The sequence below is a fragment of the Lepidochelys kempii genome, chromosome 4 (assembly GCF_965140285.1).
Source record: "Lepidochelys kempii isolate rLepKem1 chromosome 4, rLepKem1.hap1, whole genome shotgun sequence".
Lineage (NCBI taxonomy): Eukaryota > Metazoa > Chordata > Testudines > Cheloniidae > Lepidochelys > Lepidochelys kempii.
The window spans coordinates 80595253-80623026 of NC_136383.1; the positions used below are offsets into that span (position 1 = coordinate 80595253).

The 27774-nt window shown below is 40.2% G+C and overlaps 1 protein-coding gene across 2 annotated transcripts; it reads left to right on the forward strand.

The window, feature by feature from the left end:
• TLR3 (toll like receptor 3) lies at nt 1–26130 on the forward strand. 2 transcript variants are annotated; one of them, XM_073341859.2, is made up of 5 exons: nt 1–539; nt 5160–5608; nt 13184–13375; nt 16623–18451; nt 19397–26130. In XM_073341859.2, the coding sequence occupies exons 1-5, from the start codon at nt 443–445 to the stop codon at nt 19623–19625; spliced, it is 2796 nt and encodes a 931-aa protein (XP_073197960.1). In that variant the 5' UTR covers nt 1–442; the 3' UTR covers nt 19626–26130. The 2 variants fall into 2 exon arrangements, with proteins under 2 accessions (XP_073197960.1, XP_073197961.1); XM_073341860.2 differs by having other exon boundaries at nt 2–676.
• The last annotated feature ends 1644 nt before the right edge of the window (nt 26131–27774 follow it).

Genomic DNA, 27774 nt, shown 5'->3' on the forward strand with positions numbered 1-27774 from the left:
GGGTAAGAAAATTGGAATAATGTTTTGCTAAAGGGGGAAATGGGAACAGGGAATGGGAGTAAGGAAGTTGGAATCATGTTTGGCTAAGGGCAGGAATGGGAACAGGGACACAGGTGTAAGGCTTTGTGGTGTTAGAGCTGGGAAGGAGGATACTAAGGAAGGAAACTGGAATCATGCTTGCTGGAAGTTCACCCCAATAAACATCGAATTGTTTGCACCTTTGGACTTCGGGTATTGTTGCTCTCTGTTCATGCGAGAAGGACCAGGGAAGTAAGTGGGTGAAGGAATAAGCCCCCTAACAGAAACTACTGCGGGCTGAAAAAAGTAACAATGCTTAATGGCTTGGATTAGTTGTTGGAAATGAACCTTGGGTAACATCAAGGCTTAAGGAGGCTGCTGTCTCTTTAAATGGAACGAGCTGATCAGATGCACGGAAACAGGAATGGTTTGTTCAAAGCAAACAATGAAGGAAGGGAGAAGTAGGAAGAGGGAGAGTTTTCTGTGCAGCTGCAAACAGGACGGTGTAGCTTCTCCTTTTGGTACTTTCCTCGGCTTTTACTGTATGACACAGCTTTTGCATAGAAGGTTTATCGCGGTGAAGTCCCCTTTCCTAAGAACAAACCAGCAGGAAAAAAGAGGGAACTTTCCCAAAGCAGACATTGTCTGCCGGAGTCTGGTGAGTGGGGGGGTGGGGAAATCCTATTTTTAACAGCTTTGAATTAAGGAAAAACTAGAGCGGGTTCTCAATAAACAGAAGTTACCAATAAAACATTGACAAGTGTGCAGCAATTACAAACGTAAAAACCCAGATGAGGATATGTACAAGCAATGTAGTTTTTAAACCTTAAAACGCTGTATTTGTTAGCCTCAGGTCTTCTGTTGATTTTCTATGACTCCACAGATCTGTGTGCTACTGGCTAAGGATTACATTATTTGTACGAAAAATTGAAAATTCTAATCTCCAAAGAGTCTGAGATTAAAAAAAATAAATAAATAGAGAAGCTACTCAACCTATTTTTTTTTTTAAAGTCGTATTTGTTACAGCAGAAAACGCCCACGGCATATGTACTCCCCTCCGGTATCATATTTCAAGGGATCTTTAAAACAATCCTGTAAAATGCTAATTGCTCCTTGGGAAGCACTAAGCATCCTCAGTTCTGAATGTCACTGGAAGTTGGGAATGTTCAGTATCTTCCAGATGGCGCTCATGACCATACAGGATTGGGCCCTGGACCCAAGGGTGAACGTTAGTGAGGTTTGCTTTGTTAAAATTCTGACCCTATTGAAGCCATTGATTTCAGGGTAGCCAGGATTTCACCTTATGTTTTTAAAAGCAAAGGAAGTTAGGGTTTGCAAGATCAGGCCCTTATTTATAAGAGTAAGTTTTACATAATGGGGATACTTGCATGAGCAAAGATTTTGTGCAGCAATAAGGATGTATTCCATAGAGTTTACAGCAAGCTTTAGAGTTGTATTGTAGTCTTATTAGGAAGAGGATCAGCATTTTCTTGTGGTATTGTGAAAAGTACAAGCAGGATCCTGTAGTCAGGGAGCTGTGCTAGTGACATCAAAGGACTGCTTTGGAGGGCTGGAGTCCAACTGGATTGCAGTGTTCTGCAGTGTGTATGAACAGAATGTATTCCTGCACAATAGATCTGGCAGAAATGTTTTAAAAAGCAATACAACATAACATGGGGAAGGGGAAAGCAGAAATGGCACATTTAACTGAAGTTGTGTTACGCTCAGCAGAATGGTGCTTCTGTGGCTGGCAGCAAACACAGGCTCAGATTTTGCAGTAGGATCTTCATGGTCAGATCCTTGCAATTGCATGAAGTCCGACTCAATTTAATTGAGCTGTGCTTGGGTTCAAGGGTCCCACACCAGATCTGATTAAAGGATTAGGACTGTAGGTGTGTGCTCTACTTATGGTAGATTTTAAACTAGTCCATAATCCAACAATATATATTTCGCAATATCACATGGTGGGAATATGGGGAAATGGAAAAATTTAAAGACTCAATGCAAAAATCTGTTAATGATTCATACAATGTATCAGTACATTAATTGAACCAATGGTCATAATGGGTCAAGTTCTTCTTTATAGCAGTGTAAATATGGAATAATTCCACTGAATTAGGCCTGTAATAAGCTCTATGAGAGCTTACTCTTGCTTCATTTCAAGAAAATAAGAGCTTTCATGGAGCAACAAGAGAAAGAAAGATTTAAAATATTATTGTAAAACAATTTGGCAGCAGAACACAGGTATAGAAGCAGTACCTGTAACTTAATTTGCTTTTTGAAATAGGCTTGTTATTTTTACTGTAAAACAAAAGTGTCTAACATGTTTAAACATTCATTTTTAATATCTTTTCAAATGAGCTAATTGAATAGTCTATAGAAACTGACTATCTACTTGTACTCTTTCAAAACGACACTTAAAAAAGAATGTTCTGTTGTATTGAGAACAAGAGTCAAAAAGATACCTGGCTTCAGAATACTTATTCTAATAAAGCAGGGATGGCCAACCTGCAGCTCTGGAGCCACATGCGGCTCCTTGTATAGACACCAACTCCGGAGCTGGAGCTACAGGTGCCAACTTTGCAAGGTGCCAGGGAATGCTCACTGCTCAACCCCTGGCCCTGCCACAGGCTCTGCCCCCACTCCACCCCTTCCCGCCCCCTCCCCTAAGCCTGCAGTGCCCTCACTCTTCCCCCACAAGCCTCCTGCATGCCACAAAACAGGTGATTGGGAGGTGAGGGGAGGGAGAGGGAGGCGCTGACCAGGGGGGCTGCTAGTGGGCAGGGGGCGCTGGGAGCGGGAGAGCTAATGTGGGGCTGCTGACATATTACTGTGGCTCTTTGGCAATGTACCCTGGTAAATTCTGGCTCCTTCTCAGGCTCAGGTTGGCCGCCCTTGTAATAAAGCATTGGAAACACTCTAAATTGGAAGGTTTCAGAGTAACAGCCGTGTTAGTCTGTATTCGCAAAAAGAAAAGGAGGACTTGTGGCACCTTAGAGACTAACCAATTTATTAGAGCATAAGCTTTCGTGAGCTACAGCTCACTTCTTCAGATGTGAGCTGTAGCTCACGAAAGCTTATGCTCTAATAAATTGGTTAGTCTCTAAGGTGCCACAAGTCCTCCTTTTCTTTTTTCTAAATTGGAAAGTTGTCTAAAAGGGACAATTCTGCTCTGAGGTCTATCTAGGACTGGATTTAGCCCCTGATTCTACAAAGCATTATGTATTTTAATTAATCCTTATTCAGTATGGCACACAAGTACATGGTAACTAAGTGCACGAGCAGTCTAACCAATGGGACTACTTGTGTTTATAGTCAGGCAGGTGCTTAAGCACCTTACTGCATCTGAACCTAAAATCATTGTGGATACATGGGTGTACCTAATTGCAGGATTTGGTCTGATATACTTGCAAGACCACAAATGTTCTTACCGCTATTCCCAGTAACATCACTGGTTAGTTGGATGAAGAATTTTATTTAAAGGTAAAAATGATCACTTCTGCATTTTATTTGCCCATTCTGGTGCTCTTACCTTAAATTTTGACTATTTAGTTTCACTTTCATTTCTTATCTGTTTCTTAGTAGCTTGTTTTTCCAATCCTCATGCAGTTAGGACAATGCTGAAATGTTTGGGTTCTAAAAGGGGATGTTTAAAGAAACATTGTTTAGTTTAAAAGATTAACTGTAAGTAAATCTCCTACCAATACATTAGAATATTAAAAATGGGAAAATGTTAAAAATCCAATATACCCATCACTTTAACTTGTTTTTTATATTTCTCAACTTGGAGAGAAGTCAGTCAGTTTCACTACTGGATTCTTAAGGTTGAAGTTTCAAAGAGTACAGGGAAGTGTTTATTTTTTGTTTGTAAAACCAGCTGGTTTAAGAGTGATATTGTTGGACTATTTCGGTTGGTGTTAGGTTTTATTAAAAATCCCCATGACAGGGTGACCTCACCTGAAGCATCTTCCAGCATCAGGTTGCAGCAGAGCAGGCATCCCGGCTTCAGCATTCCTCCTTCAGGGTGCCTAGTAACACCACACAAGTGTCTCTGATTCACTAATATCCTCCAGGGGTGGGCAGGGGAGGATTTACTAAAACATAGATCAAATAATCCATAGCAAAAGCCCCAACCAGTCCATTTCTCATACCCAGTGATATAGTTAGTAAAATCCTATAGCCTTTAGTCCATCCCCATAACACATACCACACTCCAGCATCTTCCACCACACACAGGTTCTTCTTCAGTCATCTCCTGTCCTTTTACCACAACAGTCACCCCAGCCCTCCTAGCTAAAGTGAAACCCTACTGTTCTCAGGAGGAATCCTCCACAGCCTCTCCGCTGGGAGTTCATCCTCACTAAGGTAGTGTCCCTCACTTCCCTTGACCTTCTCACTGGGCAGCTGAGCCCAGATGACCATGCTTGGAGACACCAGTAGGTAAGACCCACTGCTGTTCCCTGGCCTTTCACCTTCTGGCTTAGATGTCACAAGCAAGTCCCTCTGGCCTTCAACCCTCTCCAGTCCTGGATTTTTGGCTTGAGAATGCACCCCTCTTGTTAATCACCTACCTTCAGGCACTACCAAAAGCTTCCTTCAGAGACCCTTGCAACTCTCACCTGTCCTGACAGACCTTTCAAGGACCTCCTATTTATAGGACCCAGGTGCCCTCTCTTAAGCTTCACTTAGGAGGGAGCTGGTGAATAACAGGCACACTGGCTTCTTCCTTCTTTAGGGCTAGTACCACCCTGTGACACCTTGATTTTACAAAATTTTAATTTTGGGCCAAGTTTAAATTGGCATTTAAAAAAACAAAAACAAAAACCACCCCGTTTTCACTGAAATAAAAAAGTTAAAACATTTCCAGTCGGACTTTAAACAACAAAGACAAAGTTTAAACAAAACCTAAATTTTTGGTATGTGATTGAGTTTAATTTTTTCAACAAGGGAGTGCTACTGTATGGGAGGGGCAGATTAAATGTTTTAGGTAATTTTAAAATTATCAAATTGTGTTGTAGTGTATATAGCATAGGTGAGAGTACTTGATTATAAGTCTGGCTTACTTTACAGTAGGTGTTAATATACATATTTTACCAAAATGATTATAACTTGTACTGTATGTGTTCATTTTTCTTTTGTAGATAGAACAATGAGAGATCCTCTTCCCAGTTGGGCCTGCTTGTCTTTCAGCCTGTTGACCTTCTCCTTGCTTTGTGTAACGGCTGAGAACCAATGTAAGATCAGAAATCAAGTGGCTGACTGCAGTCATCTAAAGCTGAAACAAATTCCTTCAGATCTTCCAATTAATATAACAGCGTTGGACATTTCTCATAACCAGCTAAACAAGCTACCACCTGCAAATTTAACAAAGTACAGCCAGCTTATTTACTTGGATGCAGGATCCAACAGCCTCTCTAAACTTCAGCCAGAACTGTGTCAAACTTTGCCCCTGTTAAAAGTTTTGAAACTGCAGCATAATCAGTTGCGTGAGCTCACTGACAATGTTTTTGCTTCCTGTGCCAGCCTGACTGAGCTCAATTTAGGGTACAACATAATAGAGATCAAAAGCAATCCTTTCAAAAACCTGAAGGTAAGATATATAGAAATATTGCTTTTCATTTTCTAAAAGGGAAGAGAAGAAATTACTGAATTAAAATCCAATGCATCTCCAGAGCAGGTCATGGTCCTCATCTGGGAAGGTCCAATACACTTAAAATTCAATTTTTAATTTTGTCAGCTAATACTGATGTTTATTTTTAAGCATTTTATTATTTTTATCAGTTTGAATGGTCACAGCTATGGGAAATTATGGGTTGGGCGAGACAATTCTTTAATGGCAGTAGATGTTGAGATTCAAAAAGTTAAAGTTTATAACTGTTAAAACACAAGTTGTTAACATCATATGTCAAAATATACAAGGTAAATAACCTTAAATCAAACTCAAGCAGAATTTTTCTTACTTTTTGTATCTGTAAATTTTGATTATAATTGGTGGAAATATTTCCATCAGTCGGTTTGTGTGTGTACAGTTAAATTGATGTTTATCGACATTTACCTATAAATAGCTATGCCTTCCAAGCCTAAATATACCCTCCTTCTTTCTCTGGAGAAGAAGCAACCTATTGTTACTATTAACTTCTTGAGCCCTTTTATTTTCCCAAAGAATGTTCCAGATAGGGCCCACTGGATTAGAGCAAAATGGAGTCTCTGCCACCTCTGTGGGGTCCTTCCCTCTATCCCCTTCTTCCTCTTCTGAAGTCTCTGTGTCCAGGGTCTGTGATGGGGGAAGAGGGGCAAGTAGGCAGGTCTGGAGAGGTGGGTGAGGTGGAGGCGGAGTTTGAGGTTACATATCATTCCCCCTCAGTCCCTGTGGAAATGAGAGAAGATAATGTAACCTGAAGAAAATGAAAAATCAAATAGGAAAAACAGCAGAATGTAGAATGACTTAAAATCTCCTAAATTTACTGCAAGTTTTCTTCTTTTTGGCCAAGTCTAGTAGGTAGTATATTTTGTGTGTCAACTTTCCATACTCCAAGCACACACATTTGTGGCTTTTTTTACCAAGCTGAGGGGATTACATTTCTTTCCTTTTTCAGGCCTCTATGAGCTTTTTGGGGCCTATATGAATTTGTAGCTGCTAGCCAACATGGTCATCTGCTTAGAATTTGTTAGCATTCTTCTGCCTTGGGTGGTTGTCAAAGTAACCACAATTTATTTATCTGTAAACTGATCTCCAGCAGCTCAAGTGAGTGTTGTGGTTACCCTGACCAGCTAAGCTCTCTCTTGGCAGTTGGGGAATCATGAGAACACAGAATTGCTCTGGCTATGCTCCTGGCATTCCCCCTATGCTACTTGGTGATTACCCCAGAGTGTAGGGATATGATTATTTAGATAAACAGGTTTTGTGCCTTTAGCCACTTCAGGGTCTAGCCTTAGCTAATACTGTGAGGCTGGCAAAATAGTATTAAAATTCCCATTTTTTATTTTGAGGCAATAGAGCCTCAAATATATTAACAAGCTTGCCCAAGGTCACAAATTATTAGAATTCAAGTCTAACTGTGAAGGCCAATGTTTAATGTACTAAAATACAGTGCCTCCCAGTTTACTTTAACTGTCTGTTTGACCACTTATAAAAATAGGACTGTGGTCATACTTCATTTGTAATCTCAAAGGACATAGCAAAAGTGGGTAATAATTATTAGATACATTTTACATGTGGGTTAAGTAACATGGTAAGGAGAGTTTCGCGAGGGAGTTCTCCAGGTGAAGGAGGAGTGATTACGGTTGGGGTAAGTTTGTTGTCTGTAGCATGTGTGTGTTTGTGCTTGTGGTGTGCTGAACTGGAGGAGCAAAGGGAGACAGAGAGGTATAGAGACAAGACTTTCCATGACACAGTAGAATGGTCCTACCCCTGTTCTGACAGCCTTTGTGCTGTGGAGGAGGATGAAAGTCTCAGGGAAGGAGAACATCCAACTGGAGCAGAGGGAAATGAATCCATACTTGGGACCCTCCTTCCAGATGATGATGTGGTATCCTCTCGCACTGAGGTTACCTCTCCAAAGGAGGGAACTCCAGTTATTAGAAAGAGACAGGTAATCGTTATGGGGGATTCGATCATTAGAAACATAGGTAGCTGGGTTTGAGATGACCGGGAGAACTGCATGGTGGCTTGCCTGCCTGGTGCAAAGGTTGTAGATCTCTCAAGGCATCTAGGTATTATGTGTAGTGCTGGGGAGGAGCCGGTGGTTGTGGTACATATAGTACCAATGCCATAGGGAAGGATAGGAGAGAGGTCTGGAGGCCAAATTTAGGCTGCTATGTAAGAGATTGAAGTCCAGGTCCTCCATGGTAGCATCCTCTGAAATGCTTCCAGTTCCATGCGCAGCGCCACTTAGGCAGGCAGAACAGCAGGGTCTCAATGCATGGATGAGATGATGGTGTAGGTAGGGAGGAGGAGTTTAGATTTATTAGGAACTGGTGAAACTTTTGGGAAAGGGGGAGCCTATACAGGAAGGATGGGCTCCACCTAAACCAAAATGGAACCAGATTGTTGGCATTTAAAATTAAAAAGATCGTAGAGCAGCTTTTAAAATAAAGGCTGGGGGAAAGCCGACAGGTGTGGAGGAGCACATGGTTCGGACAGCGACATCCTTAGGGGAGGATCTACTAATGGAGATTCTCTGTATCCTAGTAAGGAGGAGAGGATGGAAGATGATAAAATACAGGTAGGCTCTGATGAGAAACAGTCAAATGAAGAAAAGTCCCATTCAATTACATCATGCAATGGCAGACAGCTGAAAAGTGACAAGTTTTTAAAGTGCTTATATACCAATGCTAGAAGTCTAAATAATAAGATGGGTGAACTAGAGTGCCTCATATTAAATGAGGATATTGATATAATAGGCATCACAGAAACTTGGTGGAATGAAGATAACCAATGGGACACAGTAATACCAGGGTACAAAATATCTTGGAAGGATAGAACAGGTCATGCTGATGGGGGAATAGCACTATATGTGAAAGAAAGCGTAGAATTAAATGACGTAAAAATCATAAATGAACCAAACTGTACCATAGAATCTCTATGGATAGTAATTCCATGCTCTAATAATAAGAATATAGCAGGGATATATTGTTATACCAATAAAATAAAAACCAGCAGGATCTTATTAAAGGGGATGAGACATAATGTCACATTTGTTGTGAATACAAAAAGAATCGTAGTAGGCAGTCAGTTATAGCTATAACATTTCATTCAGTTTCACATTCATTCACACTTTCGTTCATACACACATATTCTGCAGCTGCTGTATAGTTACTGGTCCTGAATGTAGCTTGAGTTTGTGGCTTGCATTTGTAGCTTGTGGCAGCTAACTGGCCAGGAAAGCTGGGCACAAGGAAGAGCTGGGTCTCTGTTGGGTATGCACCGATGCCCTTCCATGTTGGCAGCAGAATGTTGCCCTTCAAGGTCTTCCATCTCACCCATCCTTTTTGTAGGCTTTAGTTTGAATCCAGCGTCTATGGGTCTTGCTGTGTCACGCTGCCTCTGGGTCCGGTGTGATCGATCACCCGTCAAATGCAGACATGACTTTCAGCCTAGGACCTGGCTTTGATGTTTCTTCAAGTGTACTTTGGTTCTTTTCTTTTGAGGGTGGACTCCTCTTACTTTGTCAGGGCTGTTGTCTGCATCTTCAGCTGTTGGGTGTTTACACTTTATTTCATCAGGGCAGGCTGGGGCTGGAGGTTGAGTCCATCATCCATCCATACCTCATTCATACATCTAAACTGATAAGATTACAGCAGGGTTTTGCAAAAATGAAGGTTGCAGCAAGCTTTTACAAAATGAAGTGAGCATTTTAAAATGGAGTTTGGGACAAGTTAAAATGGAGTTTGAGTTACAATATGGACAAGTGTAAGGAATGTCAAATAGTGAACAGAAGTTACAATAGAGACAAGTATAATGAATGACAAACAGTGAGCAGAAGGTACGATGTTGAAACAGTGTAAGTTTCAGCGATTTAAGCAGCATTTGGATTGAAAGTGAAACTCAATTAGCCAGTTATTGGGGTAACCGGCTTTATGAATGAATGTTGTTTCATTCATAAAACTTTGCTTATGAAGTTATATTAATAAAGTGAACAATTAAAAACAATTTCATTGATCAGTTCTATGATATTACCGACCACCTGACCAGGATGGCGATAGTGGCTGTGAAATAATGAGGGAGATTAGAGAGGCTATTAAAATAAAAAACTCAAAAATAATGAGGGATTTCAATTATCCCCATATTGACTGGCTTCATGTCACCTCAGGACACAATGCAGACACCTTAAATGACTGCTTCTTGGAGCAGCTAGTCCTGGAACCCATAAAAGGAGAGGCAATTCTTGATTTAGTCCTAAGTGGAGCACAGGATCTGGTCCAAGAGGTGACTATAGTTGGACCACTTGGTAATAGTGACCATAATATAACTAAATTTAACAGCCCTATGGTGGGGAAAACACCACAGCAGCCCAACACTGTAGCATTTAGTTTCAGAAAGGGAGAATACACAAACATTAGGAGGTTAGTTAAACAGAAATTAAAAGGTACAGCGCCAAAAATGAAATCTCTGTAAGCTGCATGGAAACTTTTTAAAGACACCAGAATAGAGGCTCAACTTAAATGTATGCCCCAAATTAAAAAACATAGAGAACCAAAAAAGTGCCACTGTAGCAAAACAGCAAAGTAAAAGAAGCCGTGAGAGGCAAAAAGGCATCCTTAAAAAGGGGAAGTGAAGTCCTCATGAGGAAAATAGAAAGGAGCATAAACTCTGGCAAATGAAGTGTAAAAATATAATTAGGAAGGCCAAAAAAGAATCTGAAGAACAGCTAGCTAAAGACTGAAAAAGTAATAGCAACATTTTTTTTTAAGTTCATCAGAAACAGGAAGCCTGCTAAACAACCAGTGGGGCCACTGGACAATCAAGATGCTAAAGGAGCACCCAAGGATGATAAAGCCATTGCAGAGAAACTAAATGAATTCTTTGCGTCGGTCTTCATGGCTGAGGATGTGAGAGAGATTCTCAAACCTGAACCATTCTTTTTAGGTGACAAATCTGAGGAACTGTCTGAGATTGAGGTGTCATTAGAGGAGGTTTGGGAACAAATTGATAAACTAAACAGTAATAAGTCACCAGGACAAGATGGTATTCAAGAGTTCTGAAGGAACTCAAATGTATAATTGCAGAACTACTAACCATAGTCTGTAACTGATCATTTAAATCCACTTCTGTACCAAATGGCTGGAGGATAGCGAATTTGATGCCATTTTTTAAAAAGGGCTCTAAAGGTGATCCCGGGAATTACAGGCTGGTAAGCCTGACTTCAGTACCGGGCAAACTGGTTGAAACTATAGTAAAGAACAAAATTGTTAGACACATAGATGAACATAATTTATTGGGGAAGAGTCAACATGTAAAGGGAAATCATGCCTCACCAATCTACTATAATTCTTGAGGGGGTCAACAAGTAGGTAGATGGGGGGATCTAGTGCATATAGTGTACTTAGATTTTCATAAAGCCTTTGACGAGGTCCCTCACCAAAGGCTCTTAAGCAAATAAGCTGTCCTGGGATAAGAGGGAAGGTCCTCTCATGGATTGGTAACTGGTTAAAATATAGGAAACAAAGGGTAGGAATAAATGGTCAGTTTTCAGACTAGAGAAAGAGGGAAATAGTGGTGTCCCCCAGGGGTCTGTACTGGGCTCAGTCCTATTCAACATATTCATAAATGATCTGGAAAAAGGGGTAAATAGTGAGGTGGCAAAATTTGCCACATGATCCAAAATTACTCAAGACAGTTAAGTCCTGGGCAGACTTGAGAGATCCTTTTGTAGCTCTTCGCAAACAGCGTGACTGGGCAACAAAATGGCAGATGAAATTCAATGTTGATAAATGCAAAGTAATGCACACTGGAAAACATAATCTCAACTATACATATAAAATGATGGGGTCTAAATTAGCTGTTACCACTCAAGAAAGAGATCTTGGAGTCATTGTGGATTGTTCTCTGAAAATGTTCACTCAATATGCAGCAGCAGTCAAAAAAGCAAACAGAATGTTGGGAATCATTAAGAAATGGATTGATAATAAGACATAAAATTTCATATTGCCTCTATATAAATCCATGGTATGCCCATATCTTGAATACTGCATGCAAATGTGGTGGCCCCATCTCAAAAAAGATATATTGGAATTGGAAAAGGTTCAGAAAAGGGTAACAAAAAAGATTAGGGGTATGGATCAGTTGCCGTATGAGGAGAGATTAACAAGACTGGGACTTTTCAGCTTGGAAAAGAGACGACTAAGGGGAGATATGATAGAGGTCTATAAAATCATGACTTGTGTGGAGAAAGTAAATAAGGAAGTGTTATTTACACAAGAACTAGGGGTCACCAAATGAAATTAATAGGCATCAGGTTTAAAACAAACTAAAGGAAGTACTTCTTCACACAATGCACCATCAACCTGTTGAACTTCTTGTCAGAGGATGTTATGAAGGCCAAGACTATAATAGGGTTAAAAAAAGATCTAGATAAGTTCATGGAGGATAGGTCTATCAATGGCTATTAGCAGGGATGGTATCCCTAGCCTTGGTTTGCCAGAAGCTGGGAATGGGCGACAGGATGGATAGCTTGATTATTACCTGTGCTGTTCATTCCCTGGCATTGGCCACTGTAGGAAGACAGGATACTGGGCTGGATGGATCTTTGGTCTGACCCAGTATGGCTGTTCTTATGTTCTTATAAGCTATTGCCTACCGTGTCAGAGACAAAATATTTTATTCTCCATTTCATTTGATTAACACAGTGCAGGAGAGAGTGGGGGAAAGCAAAAATGGTTCTAAGCCTCCTTTACGCTAGTTCCTGCTGTTCTGGCTTGGCTGAATAGCCTCTCCTTACTATAGCATGGGGGGCTGTGATAAAGAGTGAACATAGGGTTATTCCATCAGCTCAGCATCAATCTGGGGGTCGCATAAAAGGGCCTTAGAACAACAGAGAACTGGTCCAATGGATAGGTTCTAAACACTTTTCTCACATTGGTTGGCTGTCTTAGGCAAGTCTGAGCAAACCCCTTAAACTCTGTGCTCCAGTTAACTGCTCTGTAAAATGTAGATACTTGCTTACCCCATCGGAATGTTGAAATGCAACTAAATAATGTTTACTAAGTAAAAGGATTAAGGCCACTCAGAGGGAGTGGTGAGAATAGAATTCAAGTCCTGGGCTACCTGTCTGCTGACCTTTAGGCCTTTAGCAGGAGGAGGAGTTTTAGATAAGCAGCTTGCTTTTTACCATGTCATGGCAGGTCAAGATCACCCAGTGGTTGAGGCTGGAGGTAGCTCGCTGGTTCCTTTTCCCTGTGTGTGATGTCAGAGGGCTTTCTCCTGCAGGAGGCTGGAGGTTGGCAGCCTGCTGCCATGTTGGTCATCTAGTTTAAGGATTCCCATAATGAGTGACATCTGATGTAGACAAACTATTGCCTTCCAACGTATGTGTTTCTCCCTGTTACAGTGTTTGTTCTGTTGCTCCCTTAATTGTGATGTGACCAATTTTTAACCTCAGAATGGCTAAAATAATTCCAAAGGTATCTAACTTGTTACTGTATTTTCACCTGTTCTTTTTTCCAGAATTTGAACATACTGGATGTATCTCATAATCATTTGCTTTCTACAAAATTAGGATCCCAGCCACAGTTGGACAGCCTTCGTGAGCTTGTGCTGTCAGAGAATAAAATCACTGAGTTAAAAAAGGAAGAACTAGATTTTCTTAGCAACACTTCCTTAAATAGGCTTGACTTATCATCAAACCCACTGAAAGAGGTAAGAAATACAAGACCACAACCTCAGCTGGTATAAATGATTTATACCATAATTTTTCTATTTTGCAATCACTGATAAAAGAACAGTATTCATTTTGGTCAGAGGTAATAATGTTCTGTTGTAATAAAATACACATTATTTTATTCTTGATATTGTGAGTTGATTTATTATGTAGGTGGAGTAAGATTTCTGATGCACTTAACTACTCATTTCTTTTTGTTTAAGCATTTGGGATTTGTAAAGATGCAATATTATCACTCAGTCTTAACTTGTTGTAAAGGGAATGATCCAGCTTCCACTGAAATAAATGGAAGCAGGATCGTGTCACAATTAGTAACCAAAAGTACATCTGTTGTACCAATAAAATAAAAACCAGCAGGATCTTATTAAAGGGAAAAAGGCAAAATACCACATTTATTGTGAATACAGAAAGAATCATAGTAAGCAGTTAGTTATAGCTATAACATTCCATTCAATCTCATATTTATTCACACATTCATTCATACAAACACACACACACACACACATACACACCCACACACACAGGTTCTGCAAGGTTGTTATCATAGTTACCAGCCTTAGAGTTGCTCATGCCAAGCCACTGGCCAGGTGGCCTGGACATGAGGAGGGAGCAGGGCCTTGTCAGATGCTCATCTGATGCTCCTGGAAGTTGGTTTGCAGAATCAGACCCCAAAGTTCTCACTTTTTAGAGTCTATTTTTATAGGAATTTCTTCCTATGCCAGTCTATGGGAATTGCTTCATCATGCTGTTGCTGAATCAATCAGCAGATAGCACATTCCTGACAGCTCCAAGATGTTATCTTGTTCTTTGGTTCTCCCATTCTTGAGGCTGTTGGGTGGATTCCAGTCTGCCCTCCGGGGGGTCCTCTGGTTATTTCCACTTGACGCCTTCTTCAGCCGATGGACACTGGATTCTTAGGCTGGCACCTCCCTGATCATTCAGTTATTATCTACACCAAGCATCCATCCACATACATCCTCTATCTCTATTTTAATCACAATTGTTAATACAACAAAAGGGCGGGGAGTCTCTGGGTGCTGTTTCTGTTGTTAGAGTATTGCTTTGAGTCTCTCTCTCTCTGTGAATTGCTTTGAGAACAGACTCTGTCTTCGAATGTACTAACACAATTAGCAGCTTGCAAGTTTCACACACAGAGGGAGAGAAACAGTACCAAAAACCAAGAGACCTCTTAATTAGTAATACCCTGGAATTTAAACTCTGGGGAATCAAACTCATTTGTGATTTTAATACAGAACTTCTTTAATATGATCCAACACATCTATGCTGCATTTTAAAACCTGTGGCAGTGAGTCTCAGAGCCCAGGTCTCGTACTAAAATCAGATAAATCAGCTACATGTGGACAAAGCGTTCAGGCTCTGAAGGTTGGGTTGGGGAGGGCTTCAGAGCCTGAGCTCCAGTCCAAGCCACAGCTTCTGCACTGCTGTTTTTAGTGCCATAGGTCGAGGCCTGTGAGTTTGAGTCTATAGACCAGGCCTCTGAAACTTGCTGCTGTGGATTTTAAAATGTAGTGTAGACATATCCTAAGAAACCACATTCAACCATAGTAGCTAGAGAAGATAAGCAGCAGCATGAATGCTCAAAATAGCCATACCATCTCTTCCCCCAAAACTTAGAGATTTTTCGACCAGGGAAACGCAACAAAATACTACAAAACCAAAAAATAAATGTACTAATCTCTTTTTTTCCACAATACTGTCTGTCTGTTTTATGTTTCTCTCTAGTTTTTTTCTTGAAAAGAAGCATTGGTTTTTTCTTTCCCTCTTTCTCCTTTGCATTTGTTCGCTGCTGTTCACTTCCTTTGCTCTCTTGCATTGTATTCTCTTCCCCATTGCCCTTCCTTTGTTCATTGTCACCCTCTTTCCTTGTTTCTTACCTGTGTGCCATTGCCCTCTTTTGCTTTTCGGTTTCTTGTCTTCCTTTCTTCTCTCTCCTGCATATTTCTCCCCCTCCTATGGCATCACCACTACCTCTCTGACTCTTTAAACTGAAGTTCCAGTGGCTCAGCTTATCAATGCATTGTACTAGAAATGCCAACATCTAGGTTTTATTCCTAGTTCTGCCATAAACAGTCCTCTGGTATCTTGGACAAACTAGTTAATCAGTCTGTCCCTTCATTTTCTAACCTTTGCCTAGCTCACAGAGATGGTGTTAAGCTAAATTCATTCATGTATGCAAAGTGCTCAGATACTATGGAAATGAGCACAATAGAAAAGCATACAAATAGATTAAAAAGTGGATGTCCTCTATCCAAGTTTACTCCATGTATGCTATTTTATGTACTACACATGCACACTCCAATCAATGCAGCATTAAAATATGGTTCTGCTCTGAAAAGTGATTGCAAAAATGACATTGTTGAGTTCTGAATTTGTCTCCCTGACTTTCAGGATAAGTGTACTCATTTCACAAGTAAATTGATGTTGGTTTTGCTTTGTTTTGTCTTCCCACGCCCCTGACAGCTCTGCAAACACAATGTGGGATCTGAAAGTCAAACTGTGTTCTTTCTGGCGCATGTATTTAAATTACTGCCACAAATGAGTACTTGTGCCTATCACTCATCAATTCTGGTAACGAATCAAGAAGAGGGGCAAATATTCTGATTTGTAGCTGCCATTCATTTTGAGGAAGCAAATGTTTGAGCTCTAGTTTTATGAGTGCATACTGTGCCCATAAAAAGGAGACTGAGTTCATCTTGACTGTTATTGTAGGCCTAAATACTCCCCCCGCCGTGTGCCAAAGTATTCCATGTTCTCTTTCATTTAGTGTCATATTGACACTTCTTGACAACAGATCAGTAAATGAAACCCCACAGAAAATGCATGGCAGAGAGATTTGTTGTATATATATTTACAAGTTACCTCTAAAGATTCAGAGTCAAATGAAAATTAGACACACAATTTCAAATCACTTTCATCTATTTACTGTAAAAGTAAGGTAGGTTTTTCCATTACTGATACAAAATATTAATTTTCAGGGGTATTACTACAGGGTTTTGAACCATTACTATAGAAATATAATGCATTTTAAACCAAAGTTTGGTTAAGTCCTGTGGAATTTAGTGAAAATCTATGAGTTAATTTAAATTGTGTGCTTGGTCTATGGTAGTGATTTGAAGAACTTTCTATGTTTTGGTTTTGTGGAACAACTTTCTTGGATGATTTTTTTCTTTTAATGTCAAAATCATTAATTTTTTTCCCTTCTAGTTTCACACAGGCTGTTTATGTGCAATTGGAAATCTGTATGGTCTTGTGCTGAACAATGTTGAGCTTGGTGAAAATCTCACAGAGAAACTTTGCTTGGAATTATCAGACACAAGAATTCAGAATCTGTCACTGAGCCAGATCCAGCTTTCTTTTATTCACAAGTCAACCTTTCACGGACTGCAAACAACAAACCTCACAGCTTTAAACCTTTCCAAAAATTATTTGAACATGATAGAAAATGACTCTCTTACCTGGCTTTCAAGCTTAGAGAATTTAAACCTAGAGGATAATAGGATTTATCACTTATTTTCTCATTCATTGTATGGATTATCCAATGTCAAATATTTGAATCTGAGAAGATCACGTGTCAGAAAAATTGATGATTTCTCCTTTCGTTGGCTAAGCCATTTAGAGTATCTTCTTATAGATAGTAATAGTTTTCAAGAAATTACTCCTAATATGTTCACAGGCTTGGACAATCTGAAATATCTGAGTCTATGTAACTGGACCAATGGCTTACAAATAATAACTAATAAAACATTTTCATCACTTGCTAATTCTACTCTGCAGTTTCTTAATCTTACAAAAAGTAGAATCACAAAAATAGAAGGTGGAGCATTTTCTTGGTTGGGACACCTAAAAATTCTTGATTTGGGACTCAATGAAATAAACCAGGTGCTCACAGGTCATGAATTTAAAGGTCTGCAAAATATTGAGGATATCTACCTTTCCTACAACAAAGAGTTGACTTTGACAAGCGAATCATTTGCTTTTGTTCCAAGCCTTAGAAAACTGATGCTACGGAAGGTAGCTTGTAGCAATCTGGACCTCTCTCCTTCACCTTTTCACCCTCTACGGAATCTAACCATCCTGGATATCAGCAACAACAATCTAGCTAACGTAAAAGATGACTTGTTTGATGGACTTCACAAACTTGAAATTCTGGATTTGCAACATAATAATTTGGCTCGACTTTGGAAACATGCCAATCCAGGTGGTCCTGTCCTTTTTTTAAAAGATCTTCTTAACCTGCATATACTTAATTTGAAGTCTAATGGCTTGGATGAGATTCCCGTACAAGTTTTCAAGGGCTTGTTTCAATTAAGAAGCCTGGATTTAGGATCAAATAATTTGAACTTACTTCCAGCATCTTTGTTTGATGACCAGATATCTCTGAATTCATTAATCCTTCAGAAAAATCTTATAACATCTGTTGAAGAAAAAGTGTTTGGTTCAGCTTTCAAGAATCTGAAAGAACTAGAGATGGATTCCAATCCATTTGACTGCACCTGTGAAAGTATCTCCTGGTTTGTTAATTGGCTTAATGTGACCCAAACAAACATACCTGGATTAGATACTCATTACCTTTGCAACACCCCACCTAAATATCATAGTACTCTGGTGATGTATTTTGACATTTCACCCTGCAAAGATAGTGCACCTTTTCAATTACTGTATATAATAAGCACCACTGTGATAATGCTCTTCATCTTTATTGTCATTCTTATCCATTTTGAAGGCTGGAGGATAGCATTTTACTGGAATGTGTCAGTAAATCGAGTACTTGGTTTTACAGAAATAGACAGGCAACAGGAAGAGTTTGATTATGATGCCTACATTATTCATGCAAGAAGGGACAGGAATTGGGTGTCCAAGAACTTCATTCCTCTGGAAGAAAATGATCAGTCTCAAATTAGGTTTTGTTTAGAGGAACGAGACTTTGAAGCAGGCATATCTGAATTTGAAGCCACTATTAATAGTATAAAAAGAAGTCGGAAGATTATCTTTGTTGTCACTGACCATCTCTTAAAAGATCCCTGGTGCAAAAAGTGAGTATGTGCATGCATGTATGAATAACACTTGTTCAGCAGATCTTTAATGCAGTCATCTCTAAGCCCTGGTCTACCCTGGGGGCGATTGATCTAAGTTACGCAACTTCAGCTACGTTGCATTACATTGACTTACCGTGGAGTCTTCCCTGCAGTGAGTTGACTACTGCTGCTCCCCCGTTGACTTTGCCTGTGCCTCTCGCGGCACTGGAGTACAGGAGTCGACGGGAGAGCGCTCGGGATCGATTTATCGTGTCTAGACTAGATGTGATAAATCGATCCCCACTGGACTGATTGCTGTCCGCTGATCCGGCGGGTAGTGAAGACATACCCTAAGACAGTGGTCTACTTTCTTGAAAACAGAAAGTACAGGGAAAATTATACTTTGTGACATGAGTGTAACTGTCTGAAATTTAATGGAGGTACTCCAGATGTACCCCGGGGTAACTGAAAGCAGAATTTGGCTCATAAACTACCTGCTTATCTAGTCAATCAAACCATCATTGCCCTTCAGATGATCTTCCATAAAAATAGATGTTTGAGACAAGACAGCGATTGGTGAGATTGTTAACATACAAAGATCATTTTTTGAGCCAGGGCCTTACCACTGCCGGTTTGTGTGGCTGACAGAAAGAAGACTGTATACTAAGGGAGCCTAAAATTAAGATGGTTAATTTCTTGGAGGGCAGATTATTCTCTTTTTTAGTTACATAAATAACTCATTTTTTAATTTATTACAAGTATTATCATAAAGGTTAAATGTTAAAAACTATATACAAATTAAAGCCCTGATCTGGCACTGACCTTTGTGGGGCTATCACAGAAAATTATTTGATGTCACTCATCCCTACATAAATCAGCTGATTCAATGATTCATAAGCTCTGTGTAGTTCTATAGCATGTACTTTCAAGACACCAGTTTTTAATTCTTATTTTTTGCTTAAGGTTCAAGGTGTACCATGCTGTTCAGCAAGCTATTGAGCAAAGTCGGGATTCCATCATACTGATCTTTCTTCATGACATTCCAGATTACAAACTGAATCATGCACTTTGCTTGAGAAGAGGAATGTTCAAATCTCGTTGCATCTTGGATTGGCCAGCTCAGAAAGAACGGGTCAATGCATTTCATCAGCAATTAAAAATGGCACTTAAATCTAGCAGCAACATACATTGAATTTCTAAAGTATAAGATTGAACTGTTAGGACACTTCATTTCAGACTGACTAAAGGACAACAGTCCTTGTGGGGAAAAATTAAACCAATCCACAGCAACTCCTCTATTTTTCCTATTATGTGTTTTTAATTGGTAATTGTTCTTATCCTTTGTATATTGTTTCACCTGTGTTCTGAGTTCATACAATGGTCACGACGGACACAAAAAATAGGACCAACAACTCTTTCAATCTGTGACCAAAAAGAATCAGCCTATTTAAAATAGAGCAGAAATAGAGTGAAGAAAGGGGTGGTGAGAAAGAGTAGGGGCCAGGTAAATTTCCACATGAAGGAGTGCTGAAAGACTGGAGGAAATGAGAGGAAATGAATAAAAGGGAGGAAATGTGATACAGATATACAAAGTAATGAATGCTAGAGAGGGAGTAAGTGCCTGGGCACGTAGACCTCATTTGTTAATTCCTTCAATGTTGCAGAGGGCTGTGTGCAGGCCCTCTGGATTAAGATGAATTTCAAGCAATGTGAGAGGATCCAGAACCTCTCTCCTGTTTCTTAATTCTAATAGTCTTCTATCTAGATGCCTCCCCTCTAAAATAGCTTGAATTTAGGGCATCCCCAAAGGAAATGTTATAGAATTCTATAAATTCAAGAACAGTAAATTGATATTTCTAGTCCTTAATTTTTTTTTCAAATGGAAGATGCAGTTTGATAAATATTGCTTCCATAGCAGATAGAAAATGTATTTCAGATAACTGGGTATAAGGACCTTATCTTGCAAAGTTCTAAGCACTCTCAACTCCCATTAAATTCAATCCATTGCAGTCTTGGGACCTAATTGCCACAGGTACAGTGTATATAGTTCTAATTCCTGAAATATTAGGATTACACAGAACTTTTTGTATATAAAACAAATAATATTAGAGGGGACATCCTGGCTCTACTGAAGTCAGTGGCATTTTGCTATTGCCATCATCTACAGTGCCTAATCTTGCTTCAATTCAGTGGGTGGAGATATGGATCAAAGAAATGAAATGTGCTTTGTTTTAGTCTTTTGTGCATTTGTATCATATATGCAGTATGGATGCGTCTAGTGTGTAGCATGTATTTTTAGTGTCTTAGATCAGTGCTACTTGAAGTGGTGGTCCGCGGACCAGTGCCGGTCTGTGAGCCATCGGCTGCCAGTCTGCATGCACATTGGAAAAAAAAATTGCCGGTCCCTCACATCAGACAGTGCTTCTCAAGCTATCTTAGATGATATGTACTTTTTTCTTTTTAGTTCTACCTTTTGGTTTTGTCACTTAAAATGAGTTGGAGAAAAGTGTTTAAATAAGAACAGCATACTAGTACTATGTGTTTTGTAAACGGTACGATTAATACTCAAAGGGAAAATAAGAGTTGTAAAAGTGACTTGACAAGAGCACACTCACAGCTACTCATAGGACAGAATTTGATGGAGGAACCAGGCTATTGCTCTGACAGTACTGAACATTGAGGCCCTAATTCCCTACTCCCTTGTACCAGGCTACTATTCTGATCTGGTGAAGTCTCAGGCTCATTTGTATAAATGACTATACAAGCTGCAAGGCAGTGAAGAATCAGCCCCTAAAACTTTTAAACCCTTTTAGGGGCAAATCTTCCATCTCCCATAATGGAATGTCCCCACTAAGCAGAGAAATTGGTATGATTCTACTGCATTGGGTGTCTAGACCATGGAAGCCTATGCAAGGGGGTATATACCTTCTGTGGTGCTTGGAGTTCAGCTTCCCAGCCATGTGGGGAGGATTCTTTCTACCTTGGTCTCTGTGGATTTCGCTGATATTAAGCCTGTTAGTTGTGCTGTGCACTGAATGGGGCCTTTGTAGTTTTGTACAGACATAATCACATACTATTCAAAATACAATATGTCTCTTTAAGAGGTTGTCTCTTTACCTAGAAATCTATTACTAAAACATAGGAAAATTCTTGTGGATCGTATCAGTGAAAGAAAACCACAGCATCCTGATTTGCATGACATTTTACATGCACATAAATCTTAGTGTGAATGACGGCAACAGTCAACTCCTCTTCTCCTGCTGCCAGCTTGAATCAAGTGGCAGCTAAAAATACATTCCTATTTAAGTATACAATTTCTTTGTTTCCCATAGGGAAACTGGGACCGTGACTAGCAAAGGAGGTTGCTTGTAGGATAGCCAATGATAGAGGAGGCGGTCCACATCACAATCTTTCTATTGAAATTTGATGCATGTTGTGGGGGAAACCTTTGAGGAACCCTGAACTAAGAAACAGGCTCTGTTTGAAATGTGTAGATTTTACATTGGATTTTTAACTATTTTTTCCTTGTAATTTTCAGATATCTATTTTTATTGGTAAGCTGTTGCACACTGGAGCTTTGCAAATCCTCATGGTTTTACAATTAACACGGTATTTAATTCAGCCCTGAGTTGTATATGCAGCTCACTTAGATTTTCCTCCTTCAGTGAAAACTGTTCTAATATGCATAAAACTCTAGAAGCAAGATAAGAAATAAGTGCTATTTCCTGTGAGCAGCTGGATAGAGTACCTACCAGAAATCAATATTTAGTTGGAGAATGTAAAAAATCCTATCATACTATTTTACCAATATTACTATTATTTCTTAGTGTTCCTAAAAAATATCTATAGGTACCCACCTCTGGCTTTGCGCTCCTCTCCCATAAATTAGAAATATACAAATGAAAGCTTCTCATATTCATCCACCAAATCCTCAGCCCCTCCCTTCTTCAATAAGTTGAGAGAACAGATGGGTTCTGCAGGCTTCCCAAATACAGGATCTGGTGGACCAAAGAGAAAATAGGTCCCACAATGAAGTACCCTTTTCAGAGAACACCCTGACAGCACCTCCCTTTCATTTACACTGAGGGTGATCAACCATGAGCATTCATGCTGATCTCTACAATGGCTTATGGCAGGGAAAGAGAGGTGGTTTCTCAGGTAACTATGTCCCAAGCTATTTACGACTTTAGAGTTAAAACCAATACCTAGAATTCCACCTAGAAGATTATTGTGAGGAAGCAGAGATCTTGGAGTACTATTAAGGTGCAGTTCCACTGAATAAGTGGCCCGCTACATGGTGCATTAGCTTCAGCTTCTGACTGGTCCCAAGGTAGCCTCCCATACCTCACATTACAGCAATCTAATCTTGAGGTGACAAAGGCATGAATAGCAGCATCAGAGAGGAAAGGCAGCATTCTTCTCACCAGGCTCAGACAGAAAAGTGCCCATGGTTGCAACCACTGTCTGAACATCCAAGAGCAGCTCAGGATTTAACAACACTGTTACAAATGATGGTCACAATCCCTCAGTGATGGGGTGCTCAGATAAGTTCCATTAAACCATGTGGCTGTTTCCCCAAGCCCACCCTCCTATCTGTGCCTTGTCTAGATTAAATCACAGCCAGCTCACTCTCATCCACATTCTAACTTCACCTGAGATGTTGTGTAATTCACTGGGTAACTTATACTTGGCTGGGTCACTCATGACTGAGACATAGAGCTGGATGAATGCATTGTGGCCTATATCATATAGCAAGAAAAAATCAATACTAAACCATGTGGGTGCACAAGGCTCAAAAACTAATTATGCTAGTAACCTCTGCAGGAAACTCCTCATAAATATTCTTCTGAGGAAAAAGTTATTCATGGGAAAAACAAACTCCCAAAGCAAGCATATGGAAGGATATTTTCTCATGCTCATAATTAATAATTTCTATGGATTGACCTGCTTGGTTGAACTTCCTCCCACTCTGATACCAAAATGTATATGCATATAAATTGTCCTGAGTGACTTGTCAAATGTTTTGTGGGAGGCACCTCTGCTATTCTACTTGAGCTCAACATGGATGTAGGATCTTCCAAAGATTTTGAAAGGTTTTTTTAAATTCATGAGTCAAAACCACATTTGATTTTGTAACTGAAATACAACACACATTTTCTCTCATCTGTAATATATCTTTTCTATTTGAAAAAAATTATATTGCAGTAGAAGTATGTCAGCACACTAGGAGAGTCCATTAAACTTTAGCATTACTCTGAAAATAGGCTAAATATAGCTCCTTACTCTGTGGGTATGTGTCTATATTCAAAGTAATAACTGCTTAGTTTAGGGGCTAAAGTGAGGGTTTTGTTTTACTCCTGTAGATCTGGAAAACTAAGAATAAACTGAGTTTTATTCCTTCTTGTAAATCAAAAGAGTTGTTCACTAAATTGCAGTTATAAGGCCCATCAGTTATATCTGTACAAACCAAATGAAGGCAGTGAAGTTGGACAGGGGTTGCTGTGGCATCTCTGTGACAATGGGGGCTGCACTGTGACTGTGGGCAGAATTACATTACCATTACTTTTATTACTGATGAAACATGCAAAGGAAAGAATTCAGGATAGCTGACTTGAAGAACAGCAGAAATCGTAATATGTGTTGTCTATATAAGCATTTTGTTAATATTGTAGCTGAAGACTAAAGCGCTGTAGATGTGAGTGGGGAGAAAAATCTTAAAAGTAAATTAACTACCCAGTTGTTTGTTCTATTGCCTTTTGCTTTGGATCACTTTCTTTTGATCCATAATCTTTTTTCCCCCCTTTGGCAGAAGGAAGGGAAGAATTATAAAGAATACTATAATTCAGCTGGGTGTGTATTGTACTCATTTGTTTCTGCTTTAATTGTATGACTTTTACTATATATATAGAATCCACACAAATATGGGTTAGCTGGCTTCAGCAAAGCATTCAGGCTCAAATCCTCAAAGGAAGATAGGTACTTGAACCCCAGATTTTGGGGTAGGAGTCAGAGGCCATCCATTTCCTTTCAGCTGTAGCCTTGGGTACTTACCTGAGTGTGGGAAACCTTGGTTCATTTCCCCATGCTGTTTGAAGAGAAGAGTTTTAAGCACACTCACTGATCTCCAGGAGATTCTGTTTGGGGGCTCTCCCAGTTTCTCTTGTTGAAGTTTTAATTGCATAATTAAATATTAATTAGGCCCAAGAGAGAGTGAAAACACCTCTAAAGCCCAGTAGTTAGGACAGGCACCTGAGAGGTGGGAAATCACTATTCAATTCCCTTCTTCTCATGACGTAGAGAAGGGAATGGAGCTAGGAATACTGACATCTTAGGTTAATACCCTAAACACTGGGCTAAAGGCTTTGAGGAAGGCTACTGCCTCCACTCCCCTGGTCATTTTATGTGGACTTAGGCAAGCACCCAACTCCTTCTCACAAGAAGTTGTTTAGTGGCCTAATTCATCTGACTGCAGGAGATGGGTTCTTCTTGGTTGTGGATTGCTAGCAGACATAGGCACCTCCCTGCAACCTGGACCTAGGTACTGAACTCAGAGACAGAGATAGAACTTTGGACATACCTTTCTCATCAGCTAACTTAGCCATTGGCTATCTTAGGCAGCTCTGCAGCTAGTGTACTGGCTTTTGTAGATCCCATTCTTCGGAACATCTCTCTCCCTATGCATTGTATAGGGAGCCTAGGTGCCTAACTCAGGGTTTGTGGAGTCCATTATTGTTCCAGTGACTTTCTAGGCAGTTAAAGTTAGGTGTTGCAACACTGAGTGTTGTAATGTCCTAATCCATTTGTCAACCTGGGCCAAAGCCACAGACAGATACATAACTGCGGAGGGAGTTGGGAATTAGCAAAGCCCCCACAAAGGGGACTGTGACTACTTGTGGACTTCTGTTACTGTAAAACCATTTGTTTTACAGTAACAGATTTCATACGATGTACCTCTTTATGTAAATAAGTCATACAAGAAAAGCTGTTTTGCCTGTCAAATGTACATGTCAATCTGTAAAAGCATCAGTTTTAAGAGCTTTTTTAAAAATGCACCGATTCTATGATAACAGATGCCATATAATAAAGTTTAGCTAAAGAGAAAAAATTAACAAAAAAGAACAAATACCCTTTGTGTGCATTGGTAGAGATTGAAGGATACATACAGCTGATTACAGAAGATCTAACATGAAAATAAAGGGCTTTGTTTACAGATGAACTGATATGTGATGATTCCTTAATTACAGTAACAGGATTATCCTCATTGTGATGCTCTCATCTCATCTTTCTCATCGTCTTTTCAGTCCAAGTGACAAATTCTCTCTTCTTGTTTAAGCCATGAAAGTTGAGGAGGCGAGGTGTTAAGGATGTGATGCCAAGTTTACACTTTCACTTACCCTTGCCTCTATTTAAAGATTAACTTGTGGACCATTCCTTGTGTGTTCTCTAAATCTTTACTGTAATGAAAAATAGCAAAATTAGACTTCTCATCCCAATTCAATATAACATGCTGTCTAACAAATGTTAGCTATTAACATGTGTAATAAAGGTATTAGTTGTGAAACAGACTAAATATTGTCTGTACTTCAATATTTACAAGTTAAAATTTTCATACTGAGTTCTTAAAAAATTGTTTGTTCTACAGAAGGGATTTCAAGGAAAACAATGTGCCTGAAATGACTGAGTAAAATGATATTAAATCAATACACTAATACTGTTTTTATATTATCATAGAATCATAGGACAGGAGGAGACCTTGAAAGGTCATCTAGTCCAGTCCCCTGCACTCATGGCAGGACTAAGTATTATCTAGACCAGGGGTTCTCAAACTGGGGGTTGGGACCCCTCAGCGGGTCGTGAGGTTATTACATGGGGGGTTGTGAGCTGTCAACCTCCACCCCAAATCCCGCTTTGCCTCCAGCATTTATAATGGTGTTAAATATATATATAAAAGTGTTTTTAATTTATAAGAGGGGGTTGCACTCAGGCTTGCGATGTGAAAGGGGTCACCAGTAAAAAAGTTTGAGAGCCACTGATCTAGACCATCCCTGACAGATGTTTGTCTAATCTACTCTTTAAAATTGCGAATGATGGAGATTCCACAACCCCCAGGGCAATTTATTCCTGTGCTTAACCACCCTGACAATTAAGAACTTTTTCCTAATGTCCAACCTAAATCACCCTTGTTGCAGTTTAAGACCACTGCTTCTTGTCCTGTCCTAAGAGGTTAAAGGGAACAATTTTTCTCCTCCTTGTAACAACCTTTTATGTACTTGTGGTTCATCCTGTACACTCATGCAGGGCAGATACTCCCCTGCGCAAGTGTACAGGATGAACCACAATGTGCCCCGTATGTAGCTATTTTCCTGTACATGGTTGTAAACCCAAATATTTCAAGATAGGGCTATTAGAGTGAAGCTCTACTGTCTCACTAACGAGTGTAGGGGTCCCTCGCTCTCCAGTCCAGAGGGAGGCCACTCTGCCTCACTAACCTCCCCCTCAAGTCCATCTCCAGGGAACTGGAGATGGCAATATCGCCTTCCCCCATCCGAGAGAAGAAGTAGGCGTTGGTATGGTCTCTACCTGCTTGATGACGTACCATGAAAGCATACAGCTGCAGGGCCAAATACCAGCGCATTAGTCACTGATTCGTTTCCTTAACAGTGTTCAATCACTTAAGTGTTCAGCCAGGCATGGTCGGTCACTAGCACGAAGGGCGCCCCTAGGAGGAAGTATCTCAGGGCGTCCACGGCCCACTTAGCCGCCAAGTGGTGTTGACTCTCTTGGCTTGAGCTTCCTTCTCAACAACTGAGTAGTTCTGTTCTCAGGGTAACAACTTGCAGCTGATATATAATATGGGGTGCTCATCTCCATTTACCTACTGGGAGAGGACAGCTCCCAGGCCCACCTCCGATGCGTCCGCCTGTAACATAAACTCCCAGTTAAAGTCCGGGCTGAAGATTATGGGCTCTCGGCAGAGTTGGTCTTTGAGGGTTTGGAAGGCCTGTCTGCACTCATCGGTCCAACACACACCTCAGGGGCTCTCCTTCAGGAGCTCTGTCAGCAGTGCTGCAATCAAGGCAAAGTCGGGGACAAAGCAGTGATAGTAGCCAGCTAGCCCAAGAAATTGCAACATCTGTCTCTTTGTGGTAGGGGCCGATTAGGCCTGCAGTGCCTGGATCTTCCCTACCAGGAGTCGTACTTGGCCTCATGCGAGGGTGTACCCCAAATAGGTGGTTTCCTGCCAGACAATTTTACACTTCTTGGGGTTGGCAGTCAGGCTGGTGTCCCGTAAGACTAAGGACGGCAACTAACTGGTTGAGATGGTCCTCCCAGTGGCTGCT